The 19,635-nt window shown below is 53.5% G+C and overlaps 1 protein-coding gene across 9 annotated transcripts in view; it reads right to left on the reverse strand.

Moving 5' to 3' along the window:
• The window catches only part of Znf423 (zinc finger protein 423), a 317,473-nt gene that overhangs the window by 14,167 nt on the left and 283,671 nt on the right, over positions 1-19,635 (reverse strand). For all 9 annotated transcript variants that reach the window (XM_013516282.1, XM_013516283.1, XM_013516276.1 and 6 more), the window contains 2 exons: positions 14,861-14,992; positions 13,096-13,211 (listed from right to left, as the gene is read on the reverse strand). In XM_013516282.1, the coding sequence (XP_013371736.1) occupies positions 13,096-13,211; positions 14,861-14,992 (248 nt within the window). The remainder of the gene's footprint in view (positions 1-13,095; positions 13,212-14,860; positions 14,993-19,635) is intronic.

Genomic DNA, 19,635 nt, shown 5'->3' on the forward strand with positions numbered 1-19,635 from the left:
TTAAGAATGTCTCATGTTACCATGGCAGTGACTTCTCTGTGCCTGTCCCCTCTGCCCTATGTGAAGAGAGACTGGGTGGGATCGTTCTGGATAAGGCAGGTTCCCTTATCCCTACTCCCTGACCCAGCAATCCCAGCATCTTGTTTCCTCCTTACCCTCCATCATATTTCCCAACAATGCCTTATTTTAGCTCTTCAAAGACTCAGAGAGTAGAAGATGCTCCAGCATTTGTTGTATCACAATGAACCAAAACACGATCAATTAAACTATACTACACAAATGAGGTAAATCAACCAAAGAGATGTTATACTGAGAATAATTATGCATCTTTAACAGTGTCCAGGAAATGTGGGAACAGCTACCATACAATGAGCTCCTTCCTGCCATGGGCCAAAAACAGGACCACCTACCTGCTCTTCATCTGTTATCTTTACTTCTCCAGTTGTCCCCATTTTGCTGATGAAGACACTGAGGCTCTTTCTGAGCCATTCTGGCAAAGAAGCCTGGCTAAGTCCTCTAGCTTGGATTTAGCCCAAATGACCCAGTTTGGAGGCTGTTACTGCTATCCCTCTCCCTGTCCCCAGCCGCACACTTCTCCTGCTGTCTCCTGGTGCCACTTACAGGAGACACCAAACTGGAACTGTCACCTACCCTTACACGAGGCACAGCCACACAGCAAAGCTCCTTGTAGCCCTGGATGAGCTGCTCCCTGTTTGATTTTGTCTAAACTTCAGAAGCAGAGTGAGTGGAGCCATATTCATTATTGACACAGCAAAATTAATTTTCTGCCATCTCCTCCCTCTCCTCTCTGCCCAGCCCCCACCTCCACACCTCCCCTGTGAGTGTTGACGGGCGGCTGCTGACTGGTGCTCCTGAAATGCCAACTTGCATTTCTCATCATTAATTTCTTTCTAAATGTCATTAGTAATTGTTCCTGCTCTACCAAAGAGTGCAATGCAGGCTTCCATGGAGAGCACCCTCATTTCTGCTCCCAGATGGTGGGGGGGCCTAGGTCCCCTCCCCCAACAGGCCAGAGCCAGCATCCCAGCAGGAGGCGGCTGGCCCCACCCACCTCACTGGGGAGACAGGCAGCTGTATCAAGAGATGATCTGAATCCTACTGAGGTTCAGCAACGTAAAAGCCTGCTGCCCAAGGTGTGGGAGCAGTGGCTGATGCCCAGGTTCAGAGATGGGCTGTGGAGGTTCAAATCCCATCTCTGCCACTGGCTAGCTGACCTCAGTCTGCCAGCTGTGAAATGGGGATAATAACAGTCCCAGATAATAATAACAGGATTGCCTTCAGGATACATAGAGTGATCACTGCAAAAAGTCTCCCACAGGGCCTGGTTGTTACTATTATTTTCTACCTGCCCTGACCTCTCGCCAGAGTTGTGGGCTCATGTACGAGCTGTGCAACGTAACAGCGAACAGGTGCCTCTCTGAGTCTGTCCCTCCCATTAAGTGGGACAGTCACACTGACAGCAACTCTGCCACCTCCAATGCTGTCCCCCTCCATCAAGCCCAGGGAGGGGGCACCGAGCTTTCTGCTTTGTGCCAAAACCCCACCATCACCTGCAAGAGAGGCCCTGGTGGCCACATGCAGGGGAGGGTGGTGAGTCTCTGAGATGTGGGGAGGGGGTCACAGGCCCAACGTCCCTCCAAGAGCAAGCATCCACCCTGAGACTCACAGCCTCTGGCCCCGCACTGTGCATATGGGGAAGCCTGTATGTCAGGGGCTCTTTGTCTATGTCAGGGAGGGGCGGGGCTGTGCACAGCGTACACCTCTGTGGGTGCTGAACCAACAAGGCGCCCACTGTTAGTAGCATTGTCATTGTTACTAAGAAACTGAAGGCATTTGGTCTCAGCTGGGACTGAGCCAGCGAGGGGCTGGGCTCTCAGCGCACACAATGGCCACAGGCTCGAAGCTCCTGGCAGCTCTCCCGTGCCCATCTGTCACGATGGCATGGTGCCCCTCTAAAGTTGGTTGGCCTCCTGCCCTAGGGCATGAATGACAGGCTCCAACGGGCAGACGGGAAGCCCGAGGCTGATTCCAAGTGCCATCTCTGCTCGGAGCTGGGCCTTCCTGCCCCAGGCCCCACCTGGGCCTCGATGCACTTCGTCACTCTGAAGGCCTGACACCCGGGGCTCAGTAGGGCATCTGAGCAGAGCTGGGCACAGGCTCCTGCCTAAGGCCACCCTTCCAGATGCCCACTCCCCCTCCTCCTCCGCATATCCAGGCTGTCCGTGCAGCGACAGCTCTGTGCCCCAGGAGCTGTTTGTGGTGGGGGCCCCACCCCATGAACTGGCCTATGGGAGGCAAAGCCTATCCGCTGCCCTCAGCACCCAGAAAGAGACCACCCTTGGCTCCTAGGGAGGGTAGCCGTCACCCCACTGCCTCAGCCCAGGAGCCAAGGACAGAGGTAAGGTCAGAGTACCTGGGCTCGCAGCTCTGCCCCCAAGGACTGTGTGAACATGGGGAGCCTCAGTGTACCCACCTATGACAAGCAGGTCTTATTCACACAGGAGGTCCCAGTGCGACCTGACTGAGCAGAACTGCCAGGATCTCCGTGAGCATTAGAAACAATGGGCTCATTTCTACCACCCCGGGCAGCCTAAGGACAAGGCATATCCTCAGTGCCCACCTCAGTTTCTCCAAACGCTGCCCCTAAATGGCCACACAGAGCCCCTTCGGACGTGCAAGGCCCGAAGCGGTGGCAGCAGGAATATGATGATGATGCCACGCTGTATCGTGCGCAGGAAGGGCCTTGTCCCACTGGACCGCAGACAGAACAAGGCTTGTGGACACCAACTGCAGCTGGTAAGACAGTCACAGTAACTCTGGTGAGGAGGGGCCAAGCCTAGGCCCAAGTGTCCCCTGTGAGGTCCTGCCCCCCCCACCAGCAGATGACAGAATTAGTCCAGGTCTGTGTTCAGGTTGAGTATCCCTTACCCAGAATGCTTGGGATCAGAAGTGTGTCAAGTTTGGATTTTTTTTTTCAGATTTTAGACTATTTACAAAGACATAAACGAGATATCTTGGTGTTATGGCTCTGTCTAGATGACCCCCAAAGCCTTATGCAGTCTTACGTGGGGCTTTTTCAGAGGGGGCTGGATCAAGAGTGTGTGACACTGGGATTGATGTATGGTGCAATGGTAGGAGCAAGGGAAGTAGGATGAAGGGTACAAGTGCTATGTGCCCTAAGTAGCCTGGATAAGATATAAGGGATAGAAAGAGCTGTGGTCCTCCCTTGTTGCTTTGCTACTTTCTCCCCACCATGAACTGTTTCTCCTCTGCAGTACTTGTCTGCCAGGCTGCCCTGCCTTGGAGCCGGCCAACTATGAACCGAAACCTCTACAAACAGTGAGCCAAATAAACCTTTCCTCTTTTAACTTGTGGACATTGAGTATTTTGTTTCAGCAATGAAAAAAGTTAACTAGACACTTGGGGACAGGACCCCAGTGTACCCACGTGAAATTCATTTATATTTCATATACACCCTGTACACATAACCCCATGATAATTTCATATAATATTTTTAAAAATTTTTATGCAGGAAAAAAATTTTCAAGGTATAGAATGTTCCACTCATTTTGTTGTGTTGATACACAAAATGTTTTGGATTTTGGAATATTTCAAATGCCAGGTTTTCAGACTGCAGATGTTCAACCTGTATATAACACGATTGATAGGATACTGCAGGTTTGCATATCACAAATATATAATACACATTTAGTCCTTGTTAGTGTACTCTTCCCCTCCCCGCAGCAGGTGAGGGACCTAGTCCAGGGCTCTTCATGTCTCCATCACCTGCACACATCTCTGGCACATAGTAGGTGCTCGACAAACATTTGCAAGCTAGACTGAGCACACACACACACAGGTGACTAAATGAGTCAGAAACAAGTAAACAGCAAGCCCGTGGGTATCCAGTCTGTGGTCAGGATGATCACGACAGCGATGACACTGATTGATGCATAGCAAGCTTTGACTCTGAGCTACATCCGGTGCTAAGCCTTCACAGGTCTGCCTGCCGACCCCAATACTCCATACGAGGGAATGCTATTCCCCATCTCCTAGAACCCAGAGAAGGCCAGCAACTTGCTTTGCAGTGGTGGCAGTGCTGGCAGTGGTGCTGGGAGCTGTGGTGAGGCTGTGGGCCCCGTACATAGTGTGGGCACAGTATGGCCGTGCCATGCTGCCATGTGGCAGAATCTGGGCTGTTGTGGGCTATGGTCTCCTGTCCTAGTGGGGAAAGCAGGAAATGCAAAGCATTCATGCTGGGAATTTGCTACAATTACCTTTAGAATTCTTATATTCTAAGACTGTTCTACACATGGGAGCAACAACCCAAGGCTGTAGACTTTGCCCATTTAACAGAACAGGCACCTGAGCCCAGAGAGACACAATGCTTCCAACAGAAAGTGAAGGGACAAGGGTGCGCTGGGAGGACAGCCGTCAGCCCGGCCTTCAGCCTCCTGGGCTCTAAGGCCCCTGGGCCCACCCCAAGGCCGAACCCCTGGGCCCTGCTCTTCCTACCGTGGTGAGGTAGCAAGGAGCGGGCCATGTTTGAAGCAAGAAGGAGAAAGATGCTGCTACCCACAGAAAGTGCAGCCAAAGAGTTGAATGCTAAGTATGTGCCTAGAGCGCTTTTACTTTTTAATTATTACTAGTTGTAATTATCTGGCTGGATCCGACAGCAGCAGTGCAAAGCGGCAAGGAAACCGGCTCCTCGGTTACCCATCTTGTAAGTTTCGGCAAGGTTTAAAATGGGCTCCCAGAGCCTGCAAGTGGCACCATTCCTCCTTTTTTTCCTTTCCATGTTTGTGTTCTCTTTCTCACTTTCCAAGAGCTAAAAAATATGGTAAAACATATGGGGCTAGAGGGATGGGTGGGCGGATTGATGGAGGGCATCTCCAAGACCTCACATTGGAATGAGAAATCAGGTGTAGACATGGTTATCTGTAACCTATACTGCAAAGTCATCAGAGATTAAATCAAGGACTGGAAAAGCCTTCTCAGAGAAGAAACCTCCCGAGATGGGCTGAGGTAGGAGAAGGGAAAGGCACCTGAATTGCAGAATGACAGGCAAGGCAAGATCAGCCTGGAAGGCAGCAGAAAGGCAGCTGCTCTCCGTCTCCCTTGCCTCCTACAGCCCTGCTGCCTTCTACTGTGTTCCTTGTCCTGCTCTCTCTGTTCCTTGACCCAGGGGTGCCCTGCTCTTCCCTTCCTGGGGACGCCCAGCTCTTCCCCAAACTGGCTCTTGCTCCATTTCAGAGTGTAGGTGAAACGTGAGCCCTTCCACATCACCTGATCAGATGTCTCACCCCTAACAACACACACACACAGCAATCGCCCCTGCCCAACACACACAAACAACTGCCCCATCACAACTGCACTTTCCTGTCTTCAGAATTGCATGATCTGAATCTGCCTACTCCACGTGTTTACTGACTCATCAGCAGTGTCTTCCCCGCTCTTCGAGAAGAGAGAATCGCCTACTGTTCAGTTCGGTCCCAAGGGTCCCCCAATGTCTTCAGGAGAAGGGACAGAGCGAGTGTGTGTTAAAGGAATAATGCAAGCAGGGGAGGGTCAAGCCAAATGATCTCAGGGTCAGGCAGGAAGGGTCCTGGTGGAGCTCAGACCACGCCCCTGGCACACAGAGACCTCTCCTTGGCTGGTGACCAGGAGCCAGGCTGGCAGGGTCCGGCTCACCCCATCAGAAGGGCTCCAGGTTGCTTGTTAGAATACCTAGTTCTGCTTTTAATCAATTGTAATCATTTAGCTGGAAGCGGCATGATTAGGCACACACAAGCAAACAGCGTGAGCTAATCCTTTAAACGCGCCCGCTAGATGCTGGGCTGGCCGCTTTGCCGCCGCGGGCCGCTTACGGAATCACTTCCTGCAGCCCCAGGCTTTGTTGGGGAGGGAGTCCAGATTCTAGGGCGTGGAGCAGGCCCACCACTCCCCGTGTCCAGGCCACCAAGGAGAGGGTTGTGTGTGCATGTGTGCATGCGTGTGCATGAGCTCACCTGCCATGAATTGGAAGTGCCCGGGTGGCCAACCCCCTCTGGTGCTGGGATGCCCGAAGCTCCACCCTTGGAGAGACCGGTGTACAGCACAAGGCTCTCTATCCCATGGCAGCACCAAGCAAATCCCAGGCCACTAAAGGGTTGGAAGTAAGCAGCACCAGGAAGCCGGAGGTCTTGGGATGTCCCTGTCTTCGTGACTAGAACTAAACCCTCCTCTGCCCAAGCCCAGCCTGTGCTCCTCTGTAGATGGGAAGGGCAGCCTACTCCCTGGGCTCAAGCTCCAGCTGTGCCCAGGCCAGGCCCCTGGCAGAACTGGCTCTCGGTGCTTCCACCTGGCTCACCCAGGAGCACGTTTTCTGCATCCCCTGTTACTACCACTCGCACTACCTGCTTGGCCCAACTACTAAAATAGTTTCTGGGTCCCCTGATAATGAAGGCTTTTTATAGTTCAGCACTGCAGGCCTCATTTAAATCTATTAGCTCATATAAATGGCAATTTATTTAAACTTTGGAGGGTTTCTGTTTGCCTTCGTGGCAAAGACAGTGTGGCTTTGCGTGTGGCCTTGTCACTTGCTCGTGCTCAAGCAAATCATGGGACTTTTCCATTTCCACACAAGGGGATGCAAGTAGCCACTTTACGGTTGTCCAGCAACCATCCAGGTAGAGTGCTGAGATCTGGGCTTGGTCCACAATGGAGACACAGAGAAGGCTGTCATGACTCTTTCTTATCCTTTTTGGGGGACAAATCTGCCCTCAAAGCTCAGCCTGGCACAGCTGGTTAGAATGTCCTCCTGGGTACTCCCTCAGGGTGGTGAAAAACAGGATGCAGTGAGCTCTCCAGATGCAGCGATGGAGGTGCCATCCATGAACACTGTCTGTGGGCATCCATGGGGATCCAGGAACAGCTGGGCAGCTGGGCAGAGGCTGCAATCCCCCCCAGGTTGGCTTCTCCCTGGCAAGAGACTGCCAGGGCCCCGGGCCTTCATCTGCAAGGCCTGCGGCTGGAAAAGCAAGGCCAGCAGCCCTGACATTTGCAAGGGCATCTCATCTCACATCTTCATACCATCTCCCCTGAGCCGAGGCACAGCTGAGGATATAGGGGCCAGAAAACAAAGCCTAGTGCAAGGCCACGGAAGAGGAGACATGGGGGACTCATCCCCCCTGGCCTCACCCATGCCCACTGCACGTTGCCCTGCTGCTCTGGCACCCAACTCTCCCTTAGCCTTAGCCTTAGCCTTGAGGCTTGGCTGGGCTCCACAGAGGGGAGGATTCATTGTCTTGCTTTGTTCCAACTCAGCCCAGAAACAATGAAATAGTAGCAAACTCCAAGCAGAGAGAGCTCTGAAAAGCCACAGATCCTCAAGTTGCCAAACAGCTAACACTAATGATAACAGTTTCCATCCACTATGTGCCAGCCATGTGCCGAGGGCCTGTGCAATAGAGCTATGAGGTAGGAACCATCAGCATCCCATTTACAGGCAAGGACACTAAGGCTCACAGAGGAAATGTGACAGAGCAAGGTCTCAAATACACAGCCACTCTCACAAAGACCATGCTCCAGGCTCACCCTCTGTATGCTCCAGACAAGGGCAGTGTGTGCCCAGAGAGACCTCGCCACCTTCCACTTCCAGGCAGTGCTCCCACACAGTGGATATCTGTACTGTCTACTCAGCCTGCATGCCCCTGCCCAAGCAGTGCCTTCCACTTGCTGGTTTGTATGGTGTGGCTGAAGGAGTTACGACTAGGGGCAGGAAATGGGGCAGGGGGATTAATGGTGATACACAGTTGATCATGCTCAGCTTCCCCAGAAGCCTCATGTGTTCCAAGGTGGGGCTTGAGAAGGTGACTTGAATCACGAAGGGGTCTATATATAATCAGTGGTCTTGGTCCATAATAGGGTGGCTCTAAGGTAGAAATGGTGTGGTGAAAGGGCCCGGCAGACAAAGGCTGCTAAACCCATGGCAGCCAGGAAGCAGAGAGAGAAGAGAAGCCAGGGACAAAAATATGCCCTTCTAGGTCACACCCCAGTGACCCACTTCCAGTCAGGCACTGCCTCCTCCATGTAGCTACTGAGCTCATCGGTGATGCAGTCACCTTCCAAACATGTGAAACTTTTCTAGAAATGTGGGAACATTTTAGGTCTAAACCATAACAACAGCTGAATGTGGTATTAAAAGGTTCAGCCTGCTGGGAAGAGGTGGATCGCTAGAGTCAGGACCTGGAAGGTGCCTTCTTGTCCCTGACTCCTCCCTTCTCTATCTCTGCTTCCTGACTTCCATAAGGTAAGCAGCTTTGCTCTGCTTTCCCTTTACTGTCCTATTTTTGCCTTGGAGCCCGCCATAGACTGAACCCTGGAAAACCATGAGCCAAAATAAATCTCTCCTCCTTTGCGTTGTAGATGTCAGGCATTTTGTCCCAGATACGGGAAAGTGACTAATATACCTCTCCAGAGTTCTAGAACCTGCCACCTGAGAGCTGGCTGCTCCCTGTGACCACTACCTCTGTACCCCCTTGATGAGCCTTTGGGCTAACCATGTACACCCCCTCTGCTGAAATACCTCAGGTGTGTGTGGGTCTCCAGCTGACAGGAACCATGGTGAAACTGGTCACATTCCTCCTTGTGTTATCAGCCCAGAAAGTCAGGGTAAGAGTACGGCACAAGCCAAAAAGGGGCAGAAGACAATCTCAGAGAAGACAAAGCATCACTGCCTTGTTTAAGTGACACTTGGCTCCTGGGAACAGACTCACCAGCAACCCAAAGTCACTTCCTACTCTTAGCATCAAAAGCCATCCGCATGACCCTACACTTTAATTCCCCTTATGCTTGAGCAAACTCTGGAGAGTAATGCCTGAGCCATGATACTGAAAGACCAAAATCCACACCCTGATTTCTGCCTATGTTCAAAAGCCCCAGGCCAACTGAACCACGCAGAGAGGCCCTCCACTGCACAGAGCTTAACACGCCTGAAGAAACTGTCCTTGCCTTTCTACCACCACCCTCCCGGTCTTCTGAGCTGACCCAGGACAGACTTCTAGGAGCTGCCTGAGAGCAAGGTGGACCCCCACAGCCTAGCATGCCATTTTGTCTACTCTGCCTCTTCTCTTCTACCTATGCCCACTGACAACTACTGATCTGCTCTCTGTTGATACGTTTTGGCTTTTTATTTTCCTAGAATGCCATGTCAATAGAACACTTGTGAACCTAGCATTTAAGTTCCACCCACGCTACTGTTTGTATCCACAATTGCTTTTTATTGTCAAGTACCAACTCATTGTATGAATATGCCACGTCACCACACCTGTTACCCGTACAACAGGTAAGAGGGTAGTGGGCTTCCGGCGAGGAAGCAAAGCAAACAGAGGTCTAGGGGGGAGCTAAGCTTCCCTTCCTCTCTACAAACACCTCAGAGTGGGTGAGCTGGTTCACAGGGTCCGCGTACATTTAACTTTGTAAGAACTCACACTCTCCTGTCCTGTAGCTGGACCATTTCACACACCAGCAGTGTGTGGGAGCTCCCACTGCTCCACACCCTTGACTGCTCTCAGGTTCCTCGGCCTCTCGTTCCTGCGCAGGTTTCCGAACGGGTGTGGCTGGCATCACAGTGCAGTCTGCGTTTCTCTTCCCCACAGCGAATGATGCACTTCTTTGGCAAGACGTCTGCCGAAAGGCTTTGCTCGTTTCATTCGGCCCGCATCCCTTCCTCATCATAGTTTCAAGAGTTCTTTACATGGTCTGGACAGAAGTCCTTCATCAGATACGTGATCTGCAACTTTCTCTCACTCTGTGACTTTAGACTCTTTGAACAGTGTCATCTTTCCAAAGCAAATTTCTGATTTGCCACAGGATTTAATCACATCACCCCAACCTCCCCTTTGGTTTTTCATCCCCATGAGGGTAGATTCCAAGCTCCTTCACTGGGAGAACAGGGACCCTCTCTGCCTCTCCTCATCACAACTCTCCCCAAACTCCCTGTGTGAGCTGCCCGCTGCTGTCCTAGCAATACACCTTGCTCATGCTGTCCGCAGGGCCTTTGCACGCATGGCTCTCCTTCACGAACACTGCACTCATCCCCTGAGCCTCAGCTCCTACTCACCCAAGAGTGCCTCGCTCACTCCCACAGTGCTCTGGCCCATCACCTTGTTTCAATCTGTGTCACTGATCATTTGTGGAAGATGTCAACCGGTGGCAGGGAAGGGAAGGCTCACAGGTGCATCTTTGTCTTGTTCACCACTGACCTCCTGATTCTCAAACTAGTGCCGCCACAGAGTGGGGCCGCTACATACATGCTTCACACAAGGGAGCAGCAGAGTTCTGTTCCCTCATGGGCTCCTAACCACTGTTATAAATATGCCCTGGTTTCTTCAAAGTCCTTTGAATTAATCTCAGTCTTTTAGACAGAGCAAGCTACACTCACAATCAAACAGGACTTGAAACTCCTTCATCCTGGAAACCATGCTCCTGTTAATGTGGCCTAAGAAAACATTGTATTTGGAAGCAGATAAACCAGTGGTGACACAGAACTAGCCTGGTGGGGTCCATTCATGCCTCTAATGCCCCTAGCCCCACACCAGCGCTTTCTGGTCCGAAAGTGAGTTCAGTCCTCAGATGCGTGGCTCACACACTCCCAGCCCACAGTCCCTTGTGCCTCCCAACACGAGCTTCCTTGAGTCTCCCTGCATGATCTTGAGTGACACGGGGCCACAAGAGCCAGCTAGGGGCCCAACAAGGGCAGAATCTCCGGTCGGGCCAGGTCCCCTGCCGCCCTTCTCAAAACCCCCACGCCACTTCCCTTCCACCCGAACACGGCCTTCCAGGCCCAGCTGCAGCATAATAACAAGGACAGGTTCAGGGTTTGAAAACGCTCCTCTTAAAGACCAGAAAATTACTATTCAAGTTACTTAGCGAAAGCCATTATTTGCATAGACTTGGCATTGATACAACACTTCCCTGTTTAAACGGTCTGTAATTAAAATCATTAATTGCAGAAAATAGTGACTCCTTAAGGCTGTAATTTTGTGAGTTTCTCAGCATTCGAAGACCTGACTTACAGGTCAATAGGGTGACTCAGGAAACTGCCCACTTACATGACCCAGTCTTGGGTCAGGTTTATCCACAGCCCGTAGCAGGTGGAGCTACAGTGAGATGCGGTTTGTAGCGGGCAGCTCTCCTGTCCCTCCACACTCGCGAGGTTGGGCTTCATCACCCTGATGCCCATGAAGCTCCCAAACGGCAGGAATGGGAACCTTCCCCGGGAGAATCTTACAGCCGATAAAGAAGAGATTAGTCATCCTTCTCTTGGTGTTTGGTATGACACCAAATCCAACATACTCAGGCAGGGACTGAGCAAATCCACCGTGTACGTAAACTGTGGTTTCTATGTGCTAGTGTGCCTGCAGAGGCTGTCCTGTCGCCCTTACATCACCCACCTGGCAGGGGGCAGAGCCTATGGGTGGCTGGGCCCAGCAGCTAAGGCAGGTAGGGCAGGGCAGGCTGCACCCTGCACTCAGGAGAAGGAACCCACAGCTACATGTGGACAAGGGGGCTCCCCCTCCCACATCCGTAGCACAGAGGCTTGGACACAGGATGTGGATCCCTAGGAACCCTGGGCAGGAGCCCAATCTCCACTGATGATGGGCTTTTGGAAGAGAAAGCCCTCGCTGGGCCTGGGTCTGGGCAAATGGATGCCTAACTGTCCCACACTGTGACAGTAGAATAAAGACCATCCGAGCAACACAGGGTCTATGGGAAATCAGAGGGGCTGCCCAAGGATGAAAACCGCTAGGCACTTTGAGCGAACCTCTAGGCACTATACAAGGTCAGGGCTCAGCTTTGCCAGCCCTGGCATGGGGCCTGCCCACAGGACAGCCCCTCGTCCCCAGAATCAGGCACCAATGTCACCACCCCAAGTGATAGGCGGCTGCCTTGGGTACACAGCCCCAGCCTCATGACGCCCCCTTCCTCGCCTCATGGAAGCTGGGCATGGCCACAGGGCTCACCTGGGCTGACACAGCGTGTGATAAGGTGATGTGTGTCCCTTCCAAGTGGACAGCCAGCTCACTGGTCACCAGCTCCCCATCCTCCCTGCCTCGGTGACCTTGGAAATACGGGTGGACATGGACCACCTGTGGGCCTAGGCCACTGAGGGTCAGGAAAAGAGGCCTCCCCTGACCTGGATATGTCACCCAAGCAACCAAAGAGCCTTTGTCCTCAGCCAGAGATCCAGAGGACACTGCTGGTGCCGGCTGAGCTACCCTGAGCCTCCTAGCAAAGGCAGCGGCCTATAATGTGGGCCTCCTGCACATCTGTCTGTGTGGGGTTTTGGTGGCCTTTCTTTGGGGGTTGCTGTGCTGTGCTGTGCATGTGTGGTATTCCTGTGTATACACAACATTATTGTTTGTCCATGACACTGGTGAGGAGCTGTGTGTGTGTAACGTCCTTTATGTGTGCAATGTGAGTTTTCCTGCTTATGTGCAGTGTTTCTGGAAGGCATGTGACCTCTAAAGTGCTCATGGGAATTTCTTCCAAAGCCCTGTGGGAGAGAAGGCAGTTTCACCTGGGCACAGATCTTGGTCTTCAGAAAACCAGCGGTAGGGGAGCACAGAAGGAGTGACATGGTGCTCCAGGCAGTGGCTGCTGTGCTGAGGAAGGACTCCAGGGCCCTCTCAGCTACTGCAGGTGCTGCAGGAGGATGGAAGGAAGCTGGCCAGGCCAAGCGCCCGCACCCCAAGGGCCACAGCAGCCTTGGTACCCCTTCCTCCGTGTTGAAGCCAAACCAACATCCATTGCTTCCTACTTCTGGCGTTCCTAGGCAGAGCTGAAGGCCCTAGAGCTCCAGCCCCCACACCTGGCCAAACTGGCCACAAGGACAAAGCTCTGTCCAACATCATCAAATAATGTCATTGGAAAACAGAATCCTGCGGAGGGGAGAGATATGCCTGGGAGACCCCAGGAACATGAGCCAGGCCACTGTGGCTCTTCTGATGAGGAGGTGACCTGAGCACCAGCCCCCAGCCTCGGGGCTTTGCCGGAGACCCCAGCGGGAGGCCCAGAACCTCAGGCACTCACCTGCAGCTCGGTCTGGAAGAAGAACTTCTGCGGGCACTGGGAGCAGTCGTAGATCTTGTCCTCCTGCCCGTGCACAGCGAAGATGTGTTGCTGCAGCTTGTTGGCCTGGACGAAGACTGCACAGGACAAGACCGTCAGAGGGCAGGCTCAGACACCAGCCCAGCCACCGGGCAGCTGCCCCCTGCCTCCCTGAAGGAGGGACCACCCAGGCCTGATGAAGGTGGCCAGATGGTACCACTGGGAGCATTACCAGCACCTACTCGTAGTACTACTAGAGGGCCTCGAGCTAGTTAAGCTGAGCTCTGCCATTTTGTAGCTACGCAACCTTGGGCAGGTCACTTAATCTTTCTGGGCTTCACATCCTCACTGGAAAAACAGCTCAGTAGAGTATGAACCTTACTGGGTGATTGTGAGGATAAATGAGCTAATAGTCATGAAATGCTTAAAAAATGACCCCAGCCAGGCGTGGTGGTGCATGCCTATAATCTCAGCACTTGGGAGGCTGAGGCAGGAGGATCATCATGCGTATGAGGCCAGCCAGGACTACACAGTGAGTTCAAGACCAGTCTGGACTACATAGCAAGACCCTGTCACATAGTTAGGCCAGTCAGTGTGGCCTCCTCTTTATCAGCATCAGCCAGATACCTCTGAGTATGAGCTCTTCGACCACTTCACAGACCTGTAAGGTAAGGACTGTTGCTATCCCCATTTAATGGATAGGAAAACTGAGGCGCTAGGAATGTTGAGTGACTTGCCCATGGACCCACTGTGAGCAGGTGGCAGAGTTGAGACTAGAATGAAATAAGCTTAGCTCAGTGTCTGGGATGAGAAGTTGCTCAACCAGTCTGAATTGCTCTTCCTGTTGTCGGGGTTACTGTGAGCCTCCTCTGAGTGTGATGGTGACAGATGGGTGGGGGCTCCTGAGAGGAGGCAGAGAGGCACCAGGGCGTTCCAGGACTCCTGGGACTCCAGAGGGGAGAGTGTGGGGGCGGCCTTCCCAGGGCACAGCCCCTCTTCAGGCCTGTCACGGAGCAGGTCCCAGCCCCGGCCTCACAGTGGCAGAAGTCCCTCCGGGGCCCAGCCCTGGGCACACACAGGAGGCGGCCCTGCAGCAGCTGTGTGTCTGGGAGGTGAGCACTTCAGAGACGCCCTCCCGCCAGGCGCCTTCCCCAGGGTGGGCCCCTGCAGTGGCAGACGGCAGATGTCGGGAGGCAGGGGAAGGCCAGGCTCCCCCACGCACACCGGCTGCCATCTGGGCAGCAGGAGGGGCCTGCCGAGCCCCTGAGACTTGCCTCGGGCTGGGACAGCCGCTTGCCTGGGCTGGCAGCCAGTTTGGGGGCTGGGGACTTGGCCAGTAGGGCTGCCCTTGACCCCTCCAACCTGGAGCAGGGATGGGACATGAGCTAGGCCAGGGCCAGGGAACTGGGCCAGCCAGGGAGCAGGGGACCCCCCTCCCTCCTCAGTGCTGGACAGAACTCGTGGCTTGGGGAACAAATGTGGGTCCCAGGAAGAGCAGATTACAAAAGAACGGCAAGCAGGGTGGACCAAGGTTCCAGTAGCTATGCAGAGAAGCCGGGAAAGTGGCACCCAGCCTGCCCAAGAGGAAAGCCCGGAGGGTGGTGGTCAGGAGGGGTGTGGGTGAGCTCTGCATGGAGAGGGTGCAGGGCAGTGGCCTGTGAGCCTCAGGGCCAAAAGGGACATCGTGAAGGGCTGACCTGGGTCCCAAGTGGCACGTGCCCTCCTGTCATGCACACCCAAACCTTACCTGTGAAGCACACGGGACATTTGAAGGTGCCGCCCATGCCCTCGAAGCTGTGCTCGATGAGGTGACAGAGGAGCTTGGCCGGGGAGTCGAACATCTGGTTGCACAGCTTACACTCGTGGTTGATGCCTTCCTCTGCAAGGAAAAGCCATGACGAGTCAGTGACCTGCACCCGACTCCAGGCATGAGCCGGGGGGCCCCCAACCAGCCCCTCTCAGATTCTGTGGGATGCACACACACACCAAGATCCCTCTGGGATCCGGATGGCCCAGCCCCTAGTGACTTGCAGAACCCAGGGGCCCAGGTCTAAATATGTGGCTCTTGAAGACAGCACCGGCTCTGTTTTTTCCTGCTGGTCACATTCCATGTTCAACAGCTTGAATTCTGAGACCATATTGCTGTGGAAAGGGACCCACAATGAGATACTGGATGGAGAAGGGAACTCAACTAGGATTTTAAAAAATCTAATCAAATATTTATTGAGCATGTACTATGTGCCAGGAACTCTGCTCTGAGCTGGGGATTCTTCAGCAAACTACACAGGTACTGCCCTTGCCTCCTTCTGGTGGAGGGCAGGAGACAGATTACAGAAATGACTGGCACACAGTGAAGCCTCAGACAGTGAGCTATGCGAGGGGCACCAGGAGGGGGCAGGGCGAAGGTCTGAAGCAAAGGGACAGTGTATCCGAAGCTCAAGTGCAGGCAGGGTGGGCGGGCGGGGGGGGGGGCAAGGTGAGTCGGATGGACCAGAGGTGGACACTGCAGAGGCCGTGCCAGCTGCTGGAGGATTCTGGGATTTTATTCCGAGAGCGATGCGCAGCCACACTGGTAGATCATGCAACAAACAAAACATCCCCTCCCTCTCTGAAACAAGTGGCCTGCCCAGGGGAGCGCAGACAGTGAGTGAGACCCCTGTCGTGCTTCCAGACCAGAACACGGCTCCGACTCCACACCTGGGAGCTGCCACAACCCCAAACTCCATGCAGAGGCACCCAGAGAAAGGAGCCACCAAACACCAGAGTCACACCAGCAGGAGGGAGTCTCAGAGCCGAGGTCTGGCACTCTTGCCTGGAACCAGGCAGAGCTGAGTTCAAACCCTAGCTGTTTTTCCTCCATGTCCTACACCCTGGGCATCCATTCATGCTAAGCATGATGAGGAGGGCAGTCTGCACCCCTGCCTCGTGGCTGCAAGGGGATGGAAAAACAGATGCCCATGGCCCAGGGGTGGGCAGCAGGTGAGAGAAGTTGCTTGTTTCAGCATCCCGTCACCCAGAGTCCAAAGTGGGTTCTGCAATTACTGCGTGATTACTAACCTCCCTGTGCCTCAGTGTCCTCTTGTGGAAAAACTCAACAACCTTCCTCTTAGATTTGATGTGAGAATTAAGTAAGTTAATAAATGTGAAGCAGTCCCTAGCATACAGCAAGTGCTCAATAAGTGTTTAACTGCTGGGTACATCAGTAGTGGTAAAAGCGTTATCTGGGACAGCCGAGGACGCAGCCCTCCCTGAATTCCCACAGGGAACCAGTCTCACCAAAGGGGCCAGGTGCTCTGATTTGCCCTCAAAGGCAAGAATTAGGTAGCAGAGGGGCTCTGCCGGTGGCAAGATACAAACACAGATGGGCTGAGGCTCCTGGTTAGTCCCTGGGTCCCCAAGCCCTGGCAGGGGCTGGCAGGGACAGCAGGCATGTCCCCCAGCCTGGCAGTTCCCTGCCCCCGGACACCCTCCGCGGAGGCTTGCGTGCACACACACGTGCGCAGGCAGGTGGGCCTGCCCCACATAGCCCACTGGCTGGAATCTACTGGGTGTTTGTCATGCCCCTGGAGCCCCAGCAACTAGGCCACACGCACCCGACAGAGTTTCAGGTGGATCTTCCATTTATACTAACGCAAAAGGGATTCATTGACAAGTTTAGGGACACAGGGCAGGCTCAGCACACTCGCCACACAGGCCCCATGCACGTCCTCTCCTCCCACAGCGAGACCCTCATCATAATTAGAGATGGCCTCCGATGTGGGGGCGGCCTCAGAAGACCCCCCACCGCAACCCCTGCCCCCAGCATAAACAAGGCTTCCCAGTCACCAGCCCCGAGTGTGGGTTCAAGGGATGAAGGAGGCACTTCCCTTCTATGCGGCCTCCAAATTAGAATGCACACAGCTTTCGGACATGAAGGAGGCACAGGGTGTGTGCAGAGGTCTCTATGAGAGATTATAACATCTGAAGCTCAGAAGTCACCCTGCTTGCCAGGAACATGGAATTTCTAGGAAGAAGAAATGGGCTCCGACAATGAGACCCCTCACGAAGGTAACACAGCCAGCCAGAAGGGGGTGTTGCTCGGAACAGGGTCTAAAACTATCCTAACGCGTCTGTACTCCACCCCTGCACCGCACAGCACCTCCTGGCAGCCTCACCACATGACTCCTTCCTGGGCACAGTGACCCTTGACTCATTTTGCCATAGCACACAAGACTTACTGGTCCCTGCAACTAGCTGTGGGCCAGGATGATGTTTTGTGCTTTTCTGGCTTCCAGGCCCTCAGACCCCACCTGCACCCACCTGCAGGAGGGGCTCAGGAAATGGTGGTGGAGGAGAGGAGTGCAGGCCAGGCCCTCTGCCCAGCCAGAGCTGGGCTGGGGCTGCCACGGCAAAGGCAGATTTACGGCTCTCTGCAGAGCGGGCGCCTTTAACCACTGGCTGTGAATGGAGACATGCCTGTCTGATATACAAACACCAAGAGGACAAAGACGGCTCATGCAACTTATAAATCAGAGAAATCACGTCTGACAGTCACTTTCCGTTCTCCGAGTGCCGAGCAATTCATCAGCCGATCCCGTCTGATTCATAGAGGCAGCTACGCCCAGCGCCCACATTCATAAATATGTGCACAGTCAGGCAGCCGGGAGCGGCAAGCAGATTCCGGGGCCTAAACGGCTGCCGTTTTACGCACAACACAGCCCCCAACCGGTGTCAAAGTGAGGTTCCGGGCTAATTAGATCAAGAGCCCAACAGACAACTTCGTGTCTCGGGACCCTTTTGTCTCTTTCCCCCAAGAGCTTAAAGAAGTCAAACCTAGGGGAGGAGAAGGAGAAAGAAAACATGCAAAAAGTAAAATTAGGGGAGCCATAATAAAGCCTGAGGGGTACCCGCAGATCTGGGAGCTGCTCCCACTCAGGGAAGACCTTTTGATTTGCAAATGTTTCTGAAGCCAAGGGCTCCTCCCCATAGGAGGGGGAGGAGGTGATCCCCTGGGGGGCCATTATGTACCTCTGCCTATAAACCCATCCAGGAAGCTGGGGCAGAGCTGGGGAGGTGGAGAGGGGTTGCCCTAGTTAGTGTGACAAACACTCCTTTGCGTGCCTATGACCCAGTACGTGCGTGAGCCCACACATGCTGACAGAATTCACTGCACCATCACTCTCAGCCCGCTGGCGCCGACAAGCTCTCCCGTCCCAAGGTGCGGGGTCCGCAGACAGTGGCACCCTCTGAGAATCACTTTCTTGAATTATATAAGACCGCGCAGCACTCGGCTGACACCTTGGAGCAGAATGACAAAGCTGTCTGAGCTCACGGGCCCCTCCACCTGAGCAGGGGGGCTGGAGGATTTTGTGAGTTAAGACTCACAATTGCTCCCCTCCTTTCTATTTTTTCTTTTACAGCACATGACAGGCATCCATAAGAGAGACCCATGCAACCGAAGTGAATTATGCAGCCCCGCTCATTTGTAAAGTGAAGTGGAATGCAGATTTCACCTGCTGAAATTCAGATCTTGCCTCCTGTTCCCCATAAGTCGAGGTTGGCACAGGGAAATCTATTGATTTATTATGATTTTAAAAATAAAAATAAATAAAAACCCCCCAACTGCCAAACAACCAACCCGGCAAGCGCAAAAATCCCAGAGTCCCTCTCTCTTTTTTTCCTCTTCTGCTCAGGAATAATAAGTGTTAATTTTACACTTCATTTCTCAAAAAAATAATAGGATGTGCTTTTGCTTAAAACCAAGTCAGCCTGCTGGAACCTTTCAGGCTGAAACTGTGTCAGCCCAAAAGAGGAGCAGAGGGCTTTGTGGAAGAGCATCGTGCCGAGATGATAGCTCCCTGTAATGTCCTCGGCACCGACTTTTGTCTCCAAAAGCATTTGATCCCTGGCAGACACATACTTATTTCCATACAGGTCTTGGGGGAAGCCAGGAGGAGAGAGAGCTGATTATCAGCATCCTGAAGGTGAAGCTCAGGTGGGCCTCACTGATGTCAAAGGCAGGCCCGGGCACACATTCAGAGGCCATAATTTGCTGCTTGGGAGGGAGGAGCAGCAGGCTGCAGAGGGAGTGGACAGGGCATTGTTCTAGGGCTGCACTGCACTGAGCATGACCTGCTCCCACCATACTGCTGGGCCCAGCCCGGCTCTTCCCTTAGCAGGGACTGCACTTGGAGATGCTGCCCTGGGAGTGGGGTCACTAAGGCATGTTTATACCTCTCCAGGAGGGGACCCGAGACTGCCGCCTTGGGTGGCTAGGAAGCACAACACACCATCTCCATTGAAGTAGCAGCAATAAAAGATAGAAGCATTGTAACCAGAAAACGCTTGGGTTTGAACCCCAGCTCCAGCACTCTCTTGCCGTGTGGCTCACTCCCGCTGTGCTTTAGCTTCTGTGAGGATAGGGGAAGACAAGTCGAGTGTTTCCGGAACTGTAACCACAACATGAGCCCTCCCTGTGACACTCTTCCCAGACAGTCACACCTTCCCCACCTTACACACACAGGAGGAGCCTGCTCTGTGGGA

Source organism: Chinchilla lanigera, unplaced genomic scaffold (assembly GCF_000276665.1).
Source record: "Chinchilla lanigera isolate Chin_1 unplaced genomic scaffold, ChiLan1.0 scaffold00032, whole genome shotgun sequence".
NCBI lineage: Eukaryota > Metazoa > Chordata > Mammalia > Rodentia > Chinchillidae > Chinchilla > Chinchilla lanigera.